The sequence below is a fragment of the Hylobates moloch genome, unplaced genomic scaffold, assembly GCF_009828535.3.
Source record: "Hylobates moloch isolate HMO894 unplaced genomic scaffold, HMol_V3 SCAFFOLD_8, whole genome shotgun sequence".
In the NCBI taxonomy this organism is placed as follows: Eukaryota; Metazoa; Chordata; class Mammalia; order Primates; family Hylobatidae; genus Hylobates; species Hylobates moloch.
The window spans coordinates 9,255,199-9,273,488 of NW_026652283.1; the positions used below are offsets into that span (position 1 = coordinate 9,255,199).

General features: G+C 38.6%; 1 protein-coding gene across 4 annotated transcripts in view; it reads left to right on the forward strand.

Moving 5' to 3' along the window:
- CLEC12A (C-type lectin domain family 12 member A) overlaps positions 1-18,290 on the forward strand; it is a 124,699-nt gene that overhangs the window by 52,241 nt on the left and 54,168 nt on the right. For 2 of the 4 annotated variants that reach the window (XM_058442704.1, XM_032159586.2), the window contains exons 1-2: positions 10,195-10,231; positions 12,541-12,651. In XM_058442704.1, coding sequence (XP_058298687.1) covers positions 12,561-12,651 — 91 coding nt within the window. In that variant the 5' untranslated portion in view covers positions 10,195-10,231; positions 12,541-12,560. Of the gene's footprint in view, positions 1-10,194; positions 10,232-12,540; positions 12,652-18,290 lie in introns of those variants that run through there. The other 2 variants (XM_058442702.1, XM_058442703.1) reach the window with 1 other exon arrangement.

The following is an 18,290-nucleotide window of genomic DNA, read 5'->3' on the forward strand; positions in this document are numbered from 1 at the left end:
TAAAAATAAGTCATTTTTATCTGAAATTCAAATTCTGTTTTCCCACACATAGCTACATTATTTCGTGCATGTAGCTACATTCCTCCTCTGCTATGTAAACCCCCAATTTCAGTCACTTGGGGAGATGAATTTGAAACTGATCTGCAGTTCTTCTCAGCTGCAGCGCCTGAATGAAGTCATCTCCCCTGGAAATACTTGCCTCAGTGATTGGCATTCTGTGCGATGAGTAACGGGACCTAGACTGAACCTCTGGCATTTCAGTAACAGATTTTGGTTCCCTCATCAGGAAGACATTGCTCTTGGCTTGGCTGTCACCAGCTGGGAGAATTTCTGCAAACCTAAGGAGCAGCCCATCCGTTTTAGGCAGGATGTGGGTTTTAGTCTCCATTTAGCATTGCTGCTGCAAGCCCCAACCACATTTCTGATTGCCTAGGAAGAACAGCCTTTGAAATTTGACATCTGCATGTGAATAGGTGAGTGTCTTTTGTGGATACCGACAGTGGGAATGGCTCCTCTCAATTTGAGAAATTCTGAAGGAATTTCCGTTGGCAAGTTCAACAAGGCCAACTGATGGAGAGAGGAAACACCCTGACTGTTCCAGTTCAGACACTCTTGGGGCTTGTTAGTAATTGAGTATGTGTCTGGATAAGTGAGTGTCATTTGTGGGTCCAGACAGCAGGATCTGCTTTTCTCAATTTGAGAAATTCCGAAGGAATCTCCATTTGCAGATTGAACCAGCCCAACAAACAGGGAGAAAGCAACTCAACTGTTTCAGTTTGGACTCTCTTGGGACTTGCTTGTTGTTGTAGCAGTTAGATTGTATTCTGGTGGTTGTTTGTGTGTTGATGTAGTTGTGGGAGATCAGGGTTTGATCTGAGTGCAGACCACTTGGGCGTTTTCTTCAGGGTTGGTCTGCCTGCGGCTGTGGGCCAGTTGGAGTGTGGGAACATCTATACCCATAACATAGTGAACATGCCCAATCTCATTTGATCTCAGACAGTCTTTGAATTGTAGTGCTGCCTTATATTTGGATTTATTTTGCTGTTGAATGCGAATATGGGATGGAAGTCCATGTCTCCAGGCTTCTATGCTGCTGCTCTAAGGAGAGGCAGGCCTGATTAGTATGTGGTGCTGTTTGGCTACAGAGTTCTTTGGAGTCTGGAGAGATTTGGCCTTTAAAAATCAAACTGCCAGCTGGGCGCAAGAAGCTGAGGTGGGCAGATACTTGAGCCCAGGAGTTCGAGACCAGCCTGGGCAACATGGTGAAACCCTGTCTCTACAAAAAATACAAAGATTAGCTGGGTGTAATGGTGCATACCTGTAGTCCCAGCTACTCAGGAGGCTGAGGTGGGAGGATTACCTGAGCCTGGGAGGTTGAGGCTGCAGTGGGCCTTGATCACGCCACTGCACTTCCAGCCTGGGTGACAGAGATCCTGTCTCAAAAAAAATAATAATAAACTATCATGGAAACTGCTTTACTCAAAATTTTGTTTCACAACCTTTATTGGATTACCTATCAGAACAAATAAAGTTTATCCATGTGAACATGTTCATAAATCAGTGAGTCTGTATTGCTATCTCATGGCTGGAATTTAAAGGTAAAAGCTGTTGGGTCTTTGTGTGTATGTAGGTATATGTGTCTAGATGTTACGTTTTGTTTTTAGAGGGTAGCAAATTGGCTTATAAATTAAAAAGTGTTCATAAATTAAGTAAATGAGTCTAAGCATCTTTCAAGTTTACATGACTTAAGTAAATCTTTAATAAACAAGAGAGCTTTTAGATCATTTGTAAAATAAAAATAGAAATGTGTTTGGAATTGTCAGCATACTTTTTTGTTTGGGTTTTACGTTTGTCTCTGCTAGATATTTAAAGGTGTCAGCGTTCGACAAAAAGATTATAAGACTATAAACCCAGCCAAGAACAAAATTATCTTTGTGTGATTTTTTGATAAATAAGACTAATTTAATGTTGTTAGTTTAATAAAAATAGCTGAAACTTTTGCATTATTGGTGCAAGTATCCATGTATTTAACTTTATGTTTCTTTTTTTTTTTGAGACGGAGTCTCACTGTGTTGCCCAGGCTGGAGCACAGTGGTGCGATCTCGGCTCACTGCAAGCTCTGCCTCCTGGGTTGATGCCATTCTCCTGCCTTAGCCTCCCGAGTAGCTGGGACTACGGGCGCCCACCACCACGCCCGGCTAATTTTTTTTATTTTTTAGTAGAGAAGAGGTTTCACCATGTTATCCAGGATGGTCTCGATCTCCTGACCTCATGATCTTCCTGCCTCAGCCTCCCAAAGTGCTGGGATTACAGGTGTAAGCAATCAGGCCCAGCCAACTTTATATTTCTTACTTAGGTGAACATCTAATATATACAAGTTATAAAAATGGTTAACAAGGAAATAATGAATAGCTTTGATATCTCTTTTCTCGTAAGTAATATAGATAATTGCTAAAAAAGTGAATGAAATATAAATGGCATAAATGCTCTAAGTGAACTTTTTGTGTAATTTAATATCTTGAAGTTATTTTGGATGTTCATGAGATGTCTGGTCATTTCCAATTATCAAAGGGTTTCAATACAGAAAGTTAAATGATGTAAAAACCTTAATTCCTTAAATCTCAGTTTTCCTAAGCAATCAAAAACCTAGTAACCATGAAATTATTTTGATAAAATGTAAAATCTGTTTCTTAGGTCAATTACCAAAAGGCAAAGAAAAACCTCCTGCATTGTGATTGCTTCCCTTATCGGAATCCCATCTTGAAAACCTGAAAGTCAAACCTGATAAATGATGTAGACATATCAAGAAAAGCCAAGAGGACAGAATCAAGTTATACTGGAGGAAAACGCTGCTTCTCTAGACTTTAAAAATAAATATTTCAGCATCAGACCATGACAGCAGTTAAGGCAAGAGGGAAAAAAATAAAATAAAATACAGGAACTGACAAAGTTGAAGGAGATAGTTTCATTTCAGGCTCCTTCAAGGGGAGACAAGCTGAAAGCAACAAAACATAAGAAAGTTGCACTTTGGAGATATAGATCTGAGAAGTATTCAAAAAGTAACAGATTATAGAATCAAAATCAAAACCTCTTGTCCAATCAATATTTTAAGAAAACCTTGTTCTAACACAGGGGACTAATCTGTATCTCTCTCCCCTAGTTACTGGTTCCTTTCTACCCTGTTTCATAAACAACCTAAATCCATAATTTGAATTAACCTTTAGATAACTTCTGAGTTAAACAAAATCATTTCTTTAATCAATAAGAACACATCTTCTTTGGCACATTGTACATGGAATCATACAATTTGCTAGAATTCTTATTCTTAGTAACCCTAAATTTTAATGGAAACCTAGGAAGCAAGAAATCCTGGGCTGTCTATCAGATATTAACATTTTATAGATGAGAAACATGAATGTTTTCAGGCCCAGAAACCTCAAGTTATTTTGGGACCTCAAGAAAAGAGGAATTCACCCAATTCATACAGAAATCTGCAAGCACAGATCAATTCTTCGTTGTGCTCAAGAGGCCTTTAAAAATCAAATCTGAGATTCCTTATGAAAAGTTCCAGCAAAGCCAATTTTAAAAAGCCTATATGAACAATAATTCTTGCTTCAGTTTATGCAAATCATCAGGCAAACTATAATAAGATTTAAACAGATTTTGCAAATAAATTGGTCCTACTGTGATTTGCCTTTCATGGAAATGGGGAGCAGAGAGAGAAACATTATGCTTTGGAAGAAAACTATAGTACACCTGTTATTAGATTAACCTTTGACCTATGGCAACCTGGTCACCCATGGTATGGAGATACATCTGTGCTGTGCTGCATTCAGTTATTAAAAGTATAAGTTACCAGTGGAATTTAGATATGGATTCAACACCTCAGAAGTTGGTTCACTGGATGCATAAGGAAATAAAAACTAATTTTAAAAAAAAGCAAAATTTTCAATCCCTTGGTTTTTGTTATCAATATAAACCAAAATGTATCTGAGGCAGGTCTCAATTAATTTCAAAGTTTATTTTGCCAAGGGTAGGGATATGTGCCTGAAACACAAGTCTGTGCCTTTCTCCAAAGATGCTTTTGAGGGCTTCAATATTTAAAGGGGAAAGGGCAGATATTGGGAAAAGAGGAAGAAATTTTAAAAAGGTGTGAGTAGGGTGGTGGCTCACGCCTGTAATCCCAGCACTTTGGGAGGCCAACGTGGGCGGATCACCTGAGGTCAGGAGTTTGAGACCAGCTTGACCAACATGGACAAACCCCATCTCTACTAAAAATACAAAAATTAGCTTGGTGTGGGTAGATAAGAGACAAATGATTGTATTCTTTTGAGACTTTGATCAGCCTTTCACTAAATACACAATTACATGTGAGAGTGGGGTAAAGAAACAGTCACTTATGCCTCAGTCTAGATCAGTGAATCTGCATTTTTATACAAACGAAAGGGCAGAAGAAGCAATCAGATATGCACTTGTTTCAGATGAGCAGAGGGTTGACTTCAAGTTCTATCCTTTGTCCCATACCTGTGAAGATAAGCTATCAATTTACATCGCCAGGGTGAAATTCAATGGAATAAAATGGGAGCCAGGTTTGCCTGACACATTTCCCAGCTTGACTTCTCTCTTTGGCTTAGTGATTTGGGGAACCCAAGATTTATTTTCCTTTCACATCTATAATAGCTAAAATTAAAGTAGAAGAATATTGGGTCAGGCCTTGGGGCCAAACCAAGCCTAGATGTGGGTCTGTCTGAACTCAGATCACTAGCCTCAAGGCTGCTCACGAAGGAGAAAATTATGCCAGGAAACCAGAAAGTACCTCTGAGACCTGTGGTTTCCTGGAAGGTAGTCAATGTGGGGAAGGAGTGAATTAAGTAACTTCTGAAACTAGAAGGTATAATGTGAAGGAATTGTTCCATTTTGCAAATCAGTATCATTAGCTTCCTGAACCTTTACTAAAATAAATTGTGAGAGCAATTAATTTAGGCACAATGTCTTTGGTTTTAAATGCTGCAGAGTAGAAGAGCCAGTTGATACAAAACCCACAACTCACAATTGAACAATTGCAGATGGGTATATATAATCCAGGCACACAGGAGGTTATTCCCAAAAGAACAGCCTCCTTGGTGGACTGGATAAAACACTGTGAGAACTATTTACTCTGAGAAGGAGAATTGTCCCACTCCACCTATAAATGCCAAGTGGAGCACTCCAGATGAAGCAACAGATATGCTTCAAATGTAAGCCACGGGGGACTGGCTTTATAATGATGTGGCAGGCCAGGTCTCACTAATGCAGGCCTCCAAAGCAACTGTTTCAGTACTGACTGAGTGGTTAACTTAAATGTTAAAAGCTAAAAAAGCCAGTGCCCTTATACAAAGGCTGGATTTTAACAAAAGCCCACCAAGAGTTTTGCCTAGGACTTTGCTGGGCCTTTGACCATGACAAGATAATGAAGGAATTCTTAACAGGACCAGATTAGGATTAAACGAGTTTTACTGGCGGTCTGAAGAAACTTCCCAGGCTTCCACAAACAAGTTTATTGGAGATCTCAAGGAAGTTCCCAAACCTCCATGATTTAGCAGGAGACAAGATAGGATAATTACCCCAGTACCTGGACCCATTTAGATTAAGTAAATTTACTGAGCCTCCAGAGGAAGGTCTTCAGAACTCAGATCTCAGTTATAGATGAAAAGAAGTTAATCACTCGTGTTTTTAGATGAATGCACTTACACACAGACATATAACTTAGAAGGTATATAAGCTCTGGAAGACTTTGTAATTTTGAGTTGGTCCGGCAATATTTTCCAGGCCTTCTCCCTATAACTTGTTAAAGAAATAAAAACTCTCTTCCTCCCCAGTTCATCTGCATCTTGTTATTGGGCTGGAAGAAATAGCAGTCTGACCCTCAGTTTGGTCCAGGAACAATGATAGAGATATTAACTTGGCCGGGCGTGGTGGCTCACGCCTGTGATCCCTGCACTTTGAGAGGCCGAGGCAGGTGGATCACCTGAGGTCAGGAGTTTGAGACCAGCCTGGCCAACATGATGAAACCCCATCTCTACTAAAAATACAAAAAATTAGCCAGGCGTGGTGGCGGGCGCCTGTAACTCCAGCTACTGTGGAGGCTGAGGCAGGAGAATCTCTTGAACCAGTGAGGTGGAGGTTGCAGTGAGTAGAGATTGTGCTACTGCACTCCAGCCTGGGAGAGAAGAGCGAAACTCTGCCAAAAAAAAAAAAAAAAAAGAAAGAAAGAAGAAAGAAATATTAACCTTACTTTTTGGTTTTTGGCTCTTTCATTGCTTTGAGTTTTAATGGTAATGAGTCTCTGGTACCTCTATTCTTGTCTGGCCTAGAATGTTTAATTGACTATAAGTCTTTTTTGACTCTAAGTCCCTTGGTTACAGGGGTCCCACTGAGGAACGCGATGGACTTGGGGCAGGTAGTCATACCACCCTGGAAATGATATGGAACCAAATAAAGTTTGGCAATCAGTGCTCCCTCTGGCATATTCCAAGGGGACCTCAGTTTCCAAGAGATAAATCTTACCTGGGAAAAGGTCTTGCCCCTTGCCCTGCTGAGGGTACTGGTAGCTCCCAGAAATGGGTTAGCTCTTAGCCCCTTTCAAAATGTTTACTTGGAGACTGTTTTCCTGGACTCTCTGATGCTTGAGGATTTTTTCCTCCCCTGAAACAGAAGCTATGTCATACATGAAACAATTAGGGAATATATTAACTAGTGTCTCCAATAGACTTCCTTTCTGTATGGACTTGCCTCTTCCCTGTTTGAAACCAGGGAATCAAATCATACCGAAGACCTGGAAATCCCATCAGGCCGAAGACTAGCTGCAACCACAATAGATCAGTCTTTTTGAGGTGCTGCTGACCACCCACTCATCTGTCAAGTTAGCCAGTGTTAAACCATGGATTCAACATACTCAGTAAAACTAGTCACTGTGGGATCCATCCAGGGGAAACAGTCATGCTCTTAAGCATGTAACTTAAGCCTACACATGGCCTTAAGTTAATATTCAAAGCCCAGCCAAAGATCCTAGATAAGAAACTGTAAAAGGAATATGTACTTTTCAGTTGTTATTATTCTCTTTAAAAACCACAGCTTTTCACATATAAGATATAATGAATCAGGAATATTTTTTGGTAGGCTTAGGATTGTTCTCTTGGATTCCCCAAGGGATCCACTCCAAATTCTCTGGTATTTTAAAATCGATTTACCTATATTATTTATTATCCTCGTTCAATGTGGCCTAAAATGTTGTTCTAAAACTAAAATAAAAGTACCCAGATCATAGTGTTCCAACAAGCCAGATGCTGACCCGGTACTCATGAGTACTTCTGATTATAGTGTCACATTTCCATTCCTTATCGTTATTCCACCTCACCCCTCCTCAGCATGAAGCAGCCAGAAGGATCAATGACCAGATTCTCCATGATTGAGGAAGTGATAAAAAGAAAAGAGAGACTGAAACCTTTATAGAGCTAATATTTACAGGTGTTTTTGTTTGTTTTGACACATAGAAATGGACCCTGTCTGGTCTTAAAACTTGAAACTTGTTTGTTTTCCTGAGTTTCTTGCTCAGGAAACCGACTTTCAGGCAAGGAACTGAAACTCATCAGAGCACCACACCCAGGCAATGAGACTACAGATCCTTCACCCAGCATGATTTTTTCCTTACCTCTGCCTAACTTCTATTTTCCCCCTGTCCACATAGCATCAAACTCTGTAAAATATTTGAAGAGATTTATTCTGAGCCGAATACGAATGACCATGCCCATGACACAGCCCTCAGGAGGCCCTGCGAACATGCACCCAAGGTGGTTCAGGTACACATTGGTTTTGTACATTTTAGGGAGACATGAGACTTCAATCAACTATAAACTTTTACTGATTGGCAATTGGTTGAGTTTATCTAAAGATCTGGAATCAATAGGAAGGAAATGTATGGGTTGTGATAAGAGGTTGTAGAGGCCAAGGTTTTATCATGCTAATAAAGCCTCCAGATAGCAGACTTGAGAGAGACTTAAGTATTAATGCCTGAGAGATATAATGAAGTGTGCTCGACACGCACTTCCTGTCATGGCCTGAATCCATCTCTCAGGTTAAATTTTCAAAGAGCCCTGGTTGAAGAGGAAGTCCATTCAGATGGTTGAGGGGCCTTAGAATTTCATTTTTGGTTTACACTCCCCACACAGCTACATTTCTGCCTGCACATAGCTACATTCCTTCTTCACTATATAACCTCCCAATTTTAGTTTGTTGGAGAACAAAGCCAGAATAAAGCCAATTCTAGTCATAGCATTGCAGCTTGTATCAGATGAAAGAAACCTACAAAAAGATACTTATAAAATTTGGATAAAATGTGTAAAACAACTGAGAAGGCAAAATTTGAGGGCTCCAATCAATCAAGATTTACTGCTTATATTCTATGTGACTGCCAGAAAAAAAGAAACAAAACTTTTTGGTAGGAAGATCATTTAAAATTTCTGTTTTTAATACATAAGGCCTGTTATTTAATAAAAAATTATGAGACAACCTAAAAAAAAAAGAATTAAATATCAAAACACCAATTGACGAGCCAAATGATAAAAACTGGCCTACATATGGTTCAGATAATGATTTCAGTAGATCTACTCTTCACCATTCTAATCCCTTTGCAGTGCCCTAGGATGCTGACTCTTATGTATAATATCCCTGGACACTATTGTCCTGAAGCTCTAGGTATGTTTGTGCTAATAGGAAGAATAGGCAAAGATTTAAAGGTGGGCGAATCCTTCCCTACAGCACTAGGAAATGGATATGGAGTTGTTCTCACTGAGTGTACCTCCAGGGAGGCAGCCTTCATCAGCTATAGTTTCTGTTGCTTCAGTTAATTGCTACCAGCATTGTTCTCTCAGGCCTAATGTAGTAATGGCTTCCCGCAGTAGCTAGCCCTGAGGTATTTCACTATCCCTCATGGTTTCCTTTGGTCTTATCTATATCTTGTAAATTGTCCTGTTATTTTATCTTCTTAAATTTTCCTTTTAATGTATAACATGGTTTTTTTGGTTTGTTTTTTTTTTTGGATCCCAAGTATGTGTTTCTTTTTTGTACTTGAGTGTATCACTGTGGTCTCTCAACTTTTAAATTATGTGACTCTGAAGGTGTGTTTCTCCAAATTTTTATCTCTGTGCACTTTTCTTCAGCTATCTTCATTTCTTTCCCTTTTTTCCATTATAATTTTCACTTGCATCCGTGTGAAGAGACCACCAAACAGGCTTTGTGTGAGCAACAAGGCTGTTTATTTCACCTGGATGCAGGTGGGCTGAGTCCGAAAAGAGAGTCAGCGAAGGGAGATAGGGGTGGAGCCGTTTTATAAGATTTGGGTAGGTAGTGGGAAATTACAGTCAAAGAGGGGTTGTTCTCTGGTGGGCAGGAGTGGGGGTCACAATGTGCTCAATAGGGGAGCTTTTGAGCCAGGATGAGCCAGGAGAAGAAATTTCAGAAGATAATGTCATCAGTTAAGGCAGGAACAGGCCATTTTCACTTCTTTTGTGGTGGAATGTCATCAGTTAAGGCAGGAACCGGCCATCTGGATGTGTACATACAGGTCACAGACATATACACAGGCATATGATGGCTTAGCTTGGGCTCAGAGGCCTGACAATAATAACCTACAAAAAATACATAATTTAGGTAATGGATAATATGTCACTTATGTTTAATACTGGAAGACATTTGTAATTATATTTGCAGATTGTCTCTTAGTATTCAACTGGAATGAAAATTGATAAAGTTTGGTTTTATATCTTGTCTATTGCAAATAGTGCTGCAATAAACATGGGAGTGCAGGTATCTGTAGTATATATACACAATGTATTTGGCCATAAAAGGAAATGAAATCCTGTCATTTGCAGAAACGGGAGTGGAACTGAAGGTCATTATGTTAACTGAAATAAGCCAGGCACAGAAAGACAAATATCACATGTTCCCACTCATATGTGAGAGCTAAAAGAATGAATCTCATGGAAGCAGAGAGTAGAATTGTGGTTACCAGAGGCTTAGAAAGGGGTGATGGGGGATAAAGATAAGTTGGTTGGGTACAAAAATAAACTTAGATAGAAGGAATAAATTCTAGTATTTGATAGTACAGTGGGAAAACTATAGTTAACAATAATTTATTGTATATTTCAAAATAGCTAAAAGAGAAGAATTATACTATTCCCAACAGGAGGAAAAGGTAAGTGTTTGGGGGAATGAATATTTTTATTACCCTGATTTGGTCATTCACATTGTATACAGGTTTCAAAATATCACATGTACCTCCAAAATACATACAACTATTATATATCAATAACAAAATTTTTAAAACACTGATATAGGCTGTGAAGGGGAAACCATTTAGTCATCTCAGATCTCAGCTTATTCTCGTGGATATAAATGTTTTAGCTGGCTCTAAACCAAGGATTTTGTATGAAGTAATAGTTATTCAAATATTTTCAACAAAATAGAGCACCTTGCAAACAGGACTTTGAGATTTTTCATTTGTTTCCCTTTACAATTCATCATATACACTTCATCTTCTAGTGTTGATTGATGAAACAATGTTCCACATGAAACAACAGAGCAATAGCACACAGAACAGGACTCTGCCTGTGTGGTGGCTGGTTTCCATCCTTTCACAAACAAAGAGATATTTATAAACAAATATTTATATACAAATATTTGATCCACCTGGGAAAAATAGAGGGCTGGTCTTTCCCACCAGGAGAGGCCTTATAGCCTGTGCACGTATTTGAACAAGGAACCAGAGACTTTGGTGGTCTCAACTCTACCACTCACCAACTGTGTGATGTTGGATACAAACTTAACCACTTCGCAGCTCACTTCCCAACTCACTTCCCCATCTGTAAAATAAGGGTGATAATAATAGTACCTGGTTTAGAGAGTTGTAAAGATAAAATCAACATTAGTAAAGTACTTAGGATGAAGTAATCATGTTTTGAATATATTTTCCTTTAAATTTGGCTGCCAATATTTTCATGGTAATATTTTCAAATGTATTTCAATAGCTTTTTCTTTATCAGGAGAAAATCTACAGTTTTAATTAAATTGACATTGAATTTTTGATACATTTAGGAGAATTTAGTTTCTTTTTATACAGTATTAATGCTTCTAATCCCACAGCATGTTTTTCTATTTTTTTCTTCAATAGTTTTAAAATTTTTTTGTTCATTTTGGTTGTGCAAATATCTAGTTAATTTCTATCTGTAATATTTTCCTATTTATTTTTAGTAGCTCTTATAAAGGGAGCCTTTTATTTTTCCTGTTTATCGTGACATAATAAAGCAATTAGTTTTTAATTGATTTTTTAAAAATATTTATGCATTCTCTTTTATATGTATAATAATAATACCTAACCATTTTATGATTTACATGTGGCAATGTCAAGAAGAATTTTAAAGTAAGATTTACTAATGAATATTAGAAAACATACTCAAAAACAGTCCTCTCTACCCCCTCACTTTCACTTGTATTCTTTATCAAGAAATGAAATAAAAAATACTAAGACTATTGAGTCAAACTAATAAGACACAAATCTGGATGGACTTTGGAGACTCATTTCCATCCTACTTTTGGTAGCTTAGCTGAGGAGGAGATCAAATGGATTGAGTTAGTCTGCAGAGAGATAGCAAGGCTGATTATAGTTTTCCTGGCCTGCAAAGCTGTTTCCAGAGCCCTCAGTATACAGACCTTGGCCGTCAGTATACATACTCTCTGGTGTGGTTTCTGGGCCTCAAATCCCTTAATATATAGGTTGGTGCTAAAGTAATTTTGTAAACTTTTAATGGCAAAAACCACAATTACTTTTGCTTTTAATGGCAAAAACCAGAATTACTTTAGCACCAACCTATATATTGTTATTTAGAGAAACTAGGCATTCCCTACCTCTCTTAGGCAAACCTATAGCTATGTAACATGGCAATGGAATGACACTAACTGTCTCATTCTCCTTGGGAGTGCTCTCTGTATGTTCAGTCTCCCAGTGAAGAGAACCCTTCTATCAGGACCTTCATCAGGATACAAAAGGAATATCTATGCCAGGCCACAGCTGCAGATTAGTGAGTGTCTGAGAACCGCATCTTTTCTGCTTGAAAGTTTTTCGCCAATAAATCCTACACTATGTCTGCACCACGTGGTGCTAGTTATTTGTGTTCTCTTGCATGACACTAGTAATGTTATCCAAACACAATTTCAAAAACTACTTTCTGTAGTTGGTAAATATATAGAAATTGAGAAAAAGGAAGAAATATGAGGAAGAAAGACGTTATCTGTTGCAACAGTTCAATGTTCTTAACTGAAGCCACAAATGAGATTTGGCTCATTCGCAGACATATGGGTGATTGGTACAGTAGGTTTATAAACAGAAGTTTAAACTTGTAAGCTTAAGCTTCCGTTTATAAACAGAAGTTTAAAATTATAGGTCCTGTTTAACATTCAGCTCTGTTAACTCACTCTCATCTTTCTGTGTTTTTACACTTTGTCAAGATTTCTTTACATATTCATCAATGTCTGAAGAAGTTACTTATGCAGATCTTAAATTCCAGAACTCCAGTGAGACAGAAAAAATCCAAGAAATTGGCAAATTTGGGGAAAAAGGTAAGATTTTGAGTTATGGATGTGTTGTAAGTTTGTATAATAGAAGTGGTTACAGCCTTGCATCTTCACTATTAGTGATATAGTTATTATTCAACTTAAATTTTCAATTAAGTCTCTTATGTTTAAGCAAAGGAACCAAAAGTACATAAACAAAATGATTAGGAAAAAATGGTTTTGTAAAAACACTTATCTGTGCATTGAATACTCAATCTTTTACATTTTTGAAGTTTTTTATTATCACACTCAATATAATAGGGACAGAATTTTTCAAATGATTGGGTTGTGTGAAGATTTTATTTCTTTAGGAGATGAAGCCACGGAAAAAGAAACACATTCAGAAAAGTCGTGATTTCATATGTGTGTGTGTTTTTTTAAAAGAAAATGCTTTGTGTCAAACAGAGAGACCTTTAAAAGATTTCATTTGACTATCTACCAAACTAGGCATAAATCACCCTAAAATTTCTCCTACTTCTTTTGGAGATTTTTTACTAACTTACTAAAAAATAAAATATGTTAAGTTAAATGAAATGAATCATTAAGGAATAAAGGAAGAAAAGAGGTAAAGAAATATCAGAAGACATAATATATTCATAATGTTCAAAACCACATTATATCAGGTAGCTTTGTATTTTTCAATTCAAATCAAAATCATGAAATAAGTGGGCCATCTGTGTTGACTTTCACTTAAACAAAACTACTCTTCATCTTACTCAGAATCCTATAGTTTTCCTGTTATGTATGGTTCTTACCTTCTGGCTCCTAGCCTTTTGGAGTGAAATCTGCCCTAGCGAATCCATAGTTTAAATCAGTGTATTTGAGTTAAAAATAACTTAAACAGTGATAATGGAGAACACAAAGAAGGGTGATAGAAACAGAAAAATAAGGAGAGAAGAGTGCCAAAATTCTCATATATTATTTAAGTTGTTGTCCTCTCCCCTCTCCCCACACAGAATATAACATCTTTAATATTCTAGCATTGCTATAAACAGAAATTTCATTGTTACATCTTGGATCCATTTATGATGAGCATTGTAAATCTTGAGAAAGGGTAGCAGATTCATTCTGTTGGCTTCTTTTTTAATACTGAAATTTTTTTAGAAAGAAGAAGGGTCTAAGAATTTTACAATATTTTCTGTCTTTATTTCCTTGTTTATATTTCTTCTTTTATATGCTGAAAGAGAATGGGCATATCATGAGCCTAATATTACCAACAATTGCCCTTTACTTGTCCTCTCACACCCTTTCCCACCTCTTTTCTTGCCAATCCACTTTAAGTTCCCATCACAAGAATTCCTTGAATTCATGGAAATATTGAATCCATGTCTTCTTCATGTTCTTAATCTCATCTAATTTTCTCATTATCCAGCTTAGAATCTACATTATGTAATATAACATTGTATTATGTAATGTCTACTCTTAGTCTCTTACACTTCTGCTCTTTAATGTATGTTAATTTTTCCTTAAAAACTCCAGTCTGGCTAGGTGCAGTGGCTCATACCCATAGTCCTAGCACTTTGAGAGGCCAAGATGGGAGGATTATCTGAGGCCAGGAGTTTGAGACCAGCCTGGGGAAACTAGAGAGATGCCATGTCTATAAAAAAAAATTTTTTTAAATTAACTGGGCACCCATAGTCTCAGCTGCTTGGGAGGCTGAGGAAAGAGGATTACTTGAGCCCAGGAGTTGGAGGCTGTAGTAAGCTAAAATCAGGCGACTGTACTCCAGTCTGGGTGACACAGCAAGATCCTGCCTCAAACAAATCAAAACTAAACAAAACAAAAACCCCAAAAACAAACAAATAAAAACAACTCCAGTTCTGGTTAAACCCGAATATCCACCCAGTCTGCCCCAGAGTTGAGTATTGCTGGTGAAAAATACACAAATTTTCAACCCCAGTTACTCTCACCTTTCCTCTGGTGAGAAAAAAGCATCCGTCTACACTTTTTGTTTTTGTTATTTAAATTTCTATCCTACCATGTCCTTACTGATACTCTGCTTTCCTTCCAGATAGTATTTACGGTAAGTATGTACTTATGAAGGGACAGCTCCTCATTTTGCTCTGAATTTCAGTCCATGTGTCGTTTTCAAAGACAGACTTCTGTAATTTTTTCCTTTCTCTCCTGTGTCATTATTCTTTCTTCCTTCTCTGCTTTTCCTTTTTAGTGCACCAACATACTCTACTACTCACCAATATACTCTGCTCCTCCTTTTATAACAAAACACAATCCTTGCTTGACCACTTAAGCCTTTCCGTTATTATTTAACTTCTTTGTTTCCTTTCACAACTCAACTTTTGAAAGCATTTTCTTTGGCCACTGACTCTCAGTTCTTCACCTCTCATTCTGTTCTCAACCAACTCTATTAGGCTTCTGCCCCCTTGGTGCCATAGAGACTGAGCTTTAGGTCACTGATGTCCTGCCTATTTCATCCCAATAGTCACATGTCTCTTCCATTACTTCACTTCCCTGCAGCATTGAAAAAGTTGAACAGTCCTCTAAACGCTTTCTTTGCACATCCCTCCTGACATATCTTCATGGCTTCTCTTGTCATCATGCCTGCCTCTCCTCAGTCTTTGTTGACTCCTCCTCCTAGATGAAACTCTACAAGATGGAATACTCTGAAGCCCTGTCCTGAGTCCCGTTTTATTGCATCACTCAGTACACTCTTCTAATCTACCTCATTCAGTTGTTTGACTTTAAATAGAATGACTCCCAAATATCTCTGTATGACCTTTCCCTGGATCTCAAGACTAGAAAATACACATGCCACTTTCAGATTTCCGTAAGGAGTTCTAATCTCATTTTTAAACTTAAAATGTCAAAAATAGTAATATTTATTTTTCTTCTAAAATTGTCTCTCTCTCCAAACAGCCTCATCTCATTAAATACACATATAAATATATATTTGAATACAATTTTCAAGTGTTTTCTCTGTGCCAGTTCTGTTCTAATTGCATTATAAATATTAAATCATTTAGTGTCTGATACTTTGCAGTCTTCCTCTCTCCCATTCTTTAACAATATTGAAACTCAGACACAGAGATGTTAAAAAGTGTTAAATAACTTTCCCAAGGTTTCACAAGCAATAAGCAGCAGAACCAGAATTCAAACCAAAACATATTGATATGGTTTGACTGTGTCCCCACCCAAATCTCATCTTGAATTGTAGCTCCCATAAGTCCCACATGTTGTAGGAGGGACATGGTGGAAGGTAATTGAATCATGGGAGCAGGTTTTTCCCATGCTGTTCTTGTGATAGTGAATAAGTCTCATGAGATCTGATGGTTTTATAACGAGGAGTTTCCCTGCACAAGTTCTCTCTTGTCTGCGGCCATGTGAGATGTGCCTTTCACCTTCCACCATGAGTGTGAGGCCTCTCCAGCCACATGGAACCATGAGTCCATTAAACCTCTTTTTACTTATAAATTATCCAGTTGTGGGTACGTCTTTATCAGCAGTGTGAAAATGAACTAATGCAGTAAATTGGTACCAATAGAGTAGGGCGCTGCTGTAAAGATACCCAAAAATCTGAAAGAGACTTTGGGACTGGGCAACAGGCAGAGGTTGGAATACTTTGGAGGGCTCAGAAGAAGACCGAAAAATGTGGGACAGTTTGGCACCTCCTAGAGACTTCTTGAATGGCTTTGACAAAAATGGTGATAAAGCTGAGGTGGTCTCAGATGGAGATGAAGAATTTGTTGGGCACTGGAGCAAAGGTGACTCTTGTTATGTTTTAGCAAAGTGACTGGCAGCATTTTGCTCCTGCCCTAGAAATTTGTGGAACTTTGAACTTGAGAGAGATGATTTAGGATATCTGGCAGAAGAAATTTCTAAGCAGGAAAGCATTAAAGATGTGACTTGGGTGCCATTAAAAGCATTCAGTTTTATAACGGAAGCAGAGCATAAAAGTTCAGAAAATTTGTGACTTGACAATGATAAAGAAAAGAAAATCTCATTTTCTGAGGAGAAATTCAAGCCAGCTGAAATGAGGAGCCAAATGATAATCACCAAGGCAATGGGGAAAATGACTCCAGGGCATATCAGAGGTCTTCACAGCAGCCCCTCCCATCACACGCCCAGAGGCCTAGGAGGAATAAATGGTTTTACAGACTGAGCCCAAGGTCCCTCTGCTGTGTACAGTCTAGGAACTTGGTGCCCTGCATCCCAGCTGCTCCAGCCATGACTAAAAGAGGCTAAGGTACAGCTCAGGCTTCAAAGGGTGCAAACCCCAAGCCTTGGTAGCTTCCATGTGGTGTAGAGCCTTTGAGTGCACAGAAATCAAGAATTGGGTTTTGGGAACCTCTGTCTAGATTTCAGAGGATGTATGGAAATGCCTGGATGTCCAGGCAGAAGTTTGCTGCAGGCACAGGGTGCTCATGGGTAACCTCTGCTAGGACAGTGCAGAAGGGAAATGTGAGGTCAGAAGCTCCACACAGAGTCCCCACTGGGGTACTGTCCAGTGGAGCAGTGAGAAGTAGACCACCGTCCTCCAGCCCTCAGAATGGTAGATCCACTGACAGCATGCACTGTCCACTTGGAAAAGCTGCCGACACTCAATATCAGCCCATGAAAGCAGCCAGGAGGGAGACTGTACCTTGCAAAGCCACAGGAGCAGAGCTGCCCAAAGATGTGGGAGGCTACCTCTTGCATCAGCATGACCTGGATGTGAGATATGGAGCCAAAGGAGATGATTTTGGAGCTTTAAGATTTGATGCCCTTTGGACTTGCATGGGGCCTGTAGCCCTTTTGTTTTGGCCAATTTCTCCCATTTGCAATGACTGTATTTATCCAGTGCCTGTACTCTCATTGTATCTAGGAAGTAACTAACTTGCTTTTGAATTTACTGGCTCATAGGTGGAAGGAACTTGCCTTGTCTCAGATGGACTGTGGACTTTTGAGTTAATGATGAAATGAGTTAAGTCTTTTGGGGACTATTGGGAAGGCATGATTGGTTTTGAAATGTGAGACATGAGATTTGGGAGAGGTCGGGGTGGAATGATATGGTTTGGCTGTGTCCCCACCCAAATCACATCTTGAATTATAGCTCCCACAATTTCCACGTGTTGTTGGAGGGACCTGGTGGGAGGTAATTGAATCATGTGGTGGGGGTCTTTCTCGTGCTGTTCTTGTGATAGTGAATACGTGTCATGAGATCTGATGGTTTTATAAAGGGGAGTTTCCCTGCACAAGTCCTTTCTTCTCTTGTCTGCCACCATATGAGATGTGCTTTTCACCTTCCACCATGATTGTGAGGCCTCCCCAGCCACGTGAAACTGTGACTCCATTAAACCTCTTTTTCCTTATAAACTGCACAATCTTGGGTATGTCTTATTAGCAATGTGAAAATGGACTAATTCACACTCTAACCCTAAAGATGGTGTTTTGCTTCTTATCACTATGAGATACTGCCTACAAATGTGCATATCTACCAACTTTCTCTAAAGAAAAATTTCAGAAATTTGTGCCATGGATTTTGGCTTAAAAATATATACTTAATTTATCCATGGGTCATCAAATTCCCTAGTGCTAGCTAATCAAACTTCTGTTCTCTTTCACATGTTATATTGTAACAGATTTCTTACTGATAAAACAACTCTGTTATTTTGCCCTCCTAGATTAAATTCTTCCAGTGGTTTCCCCAA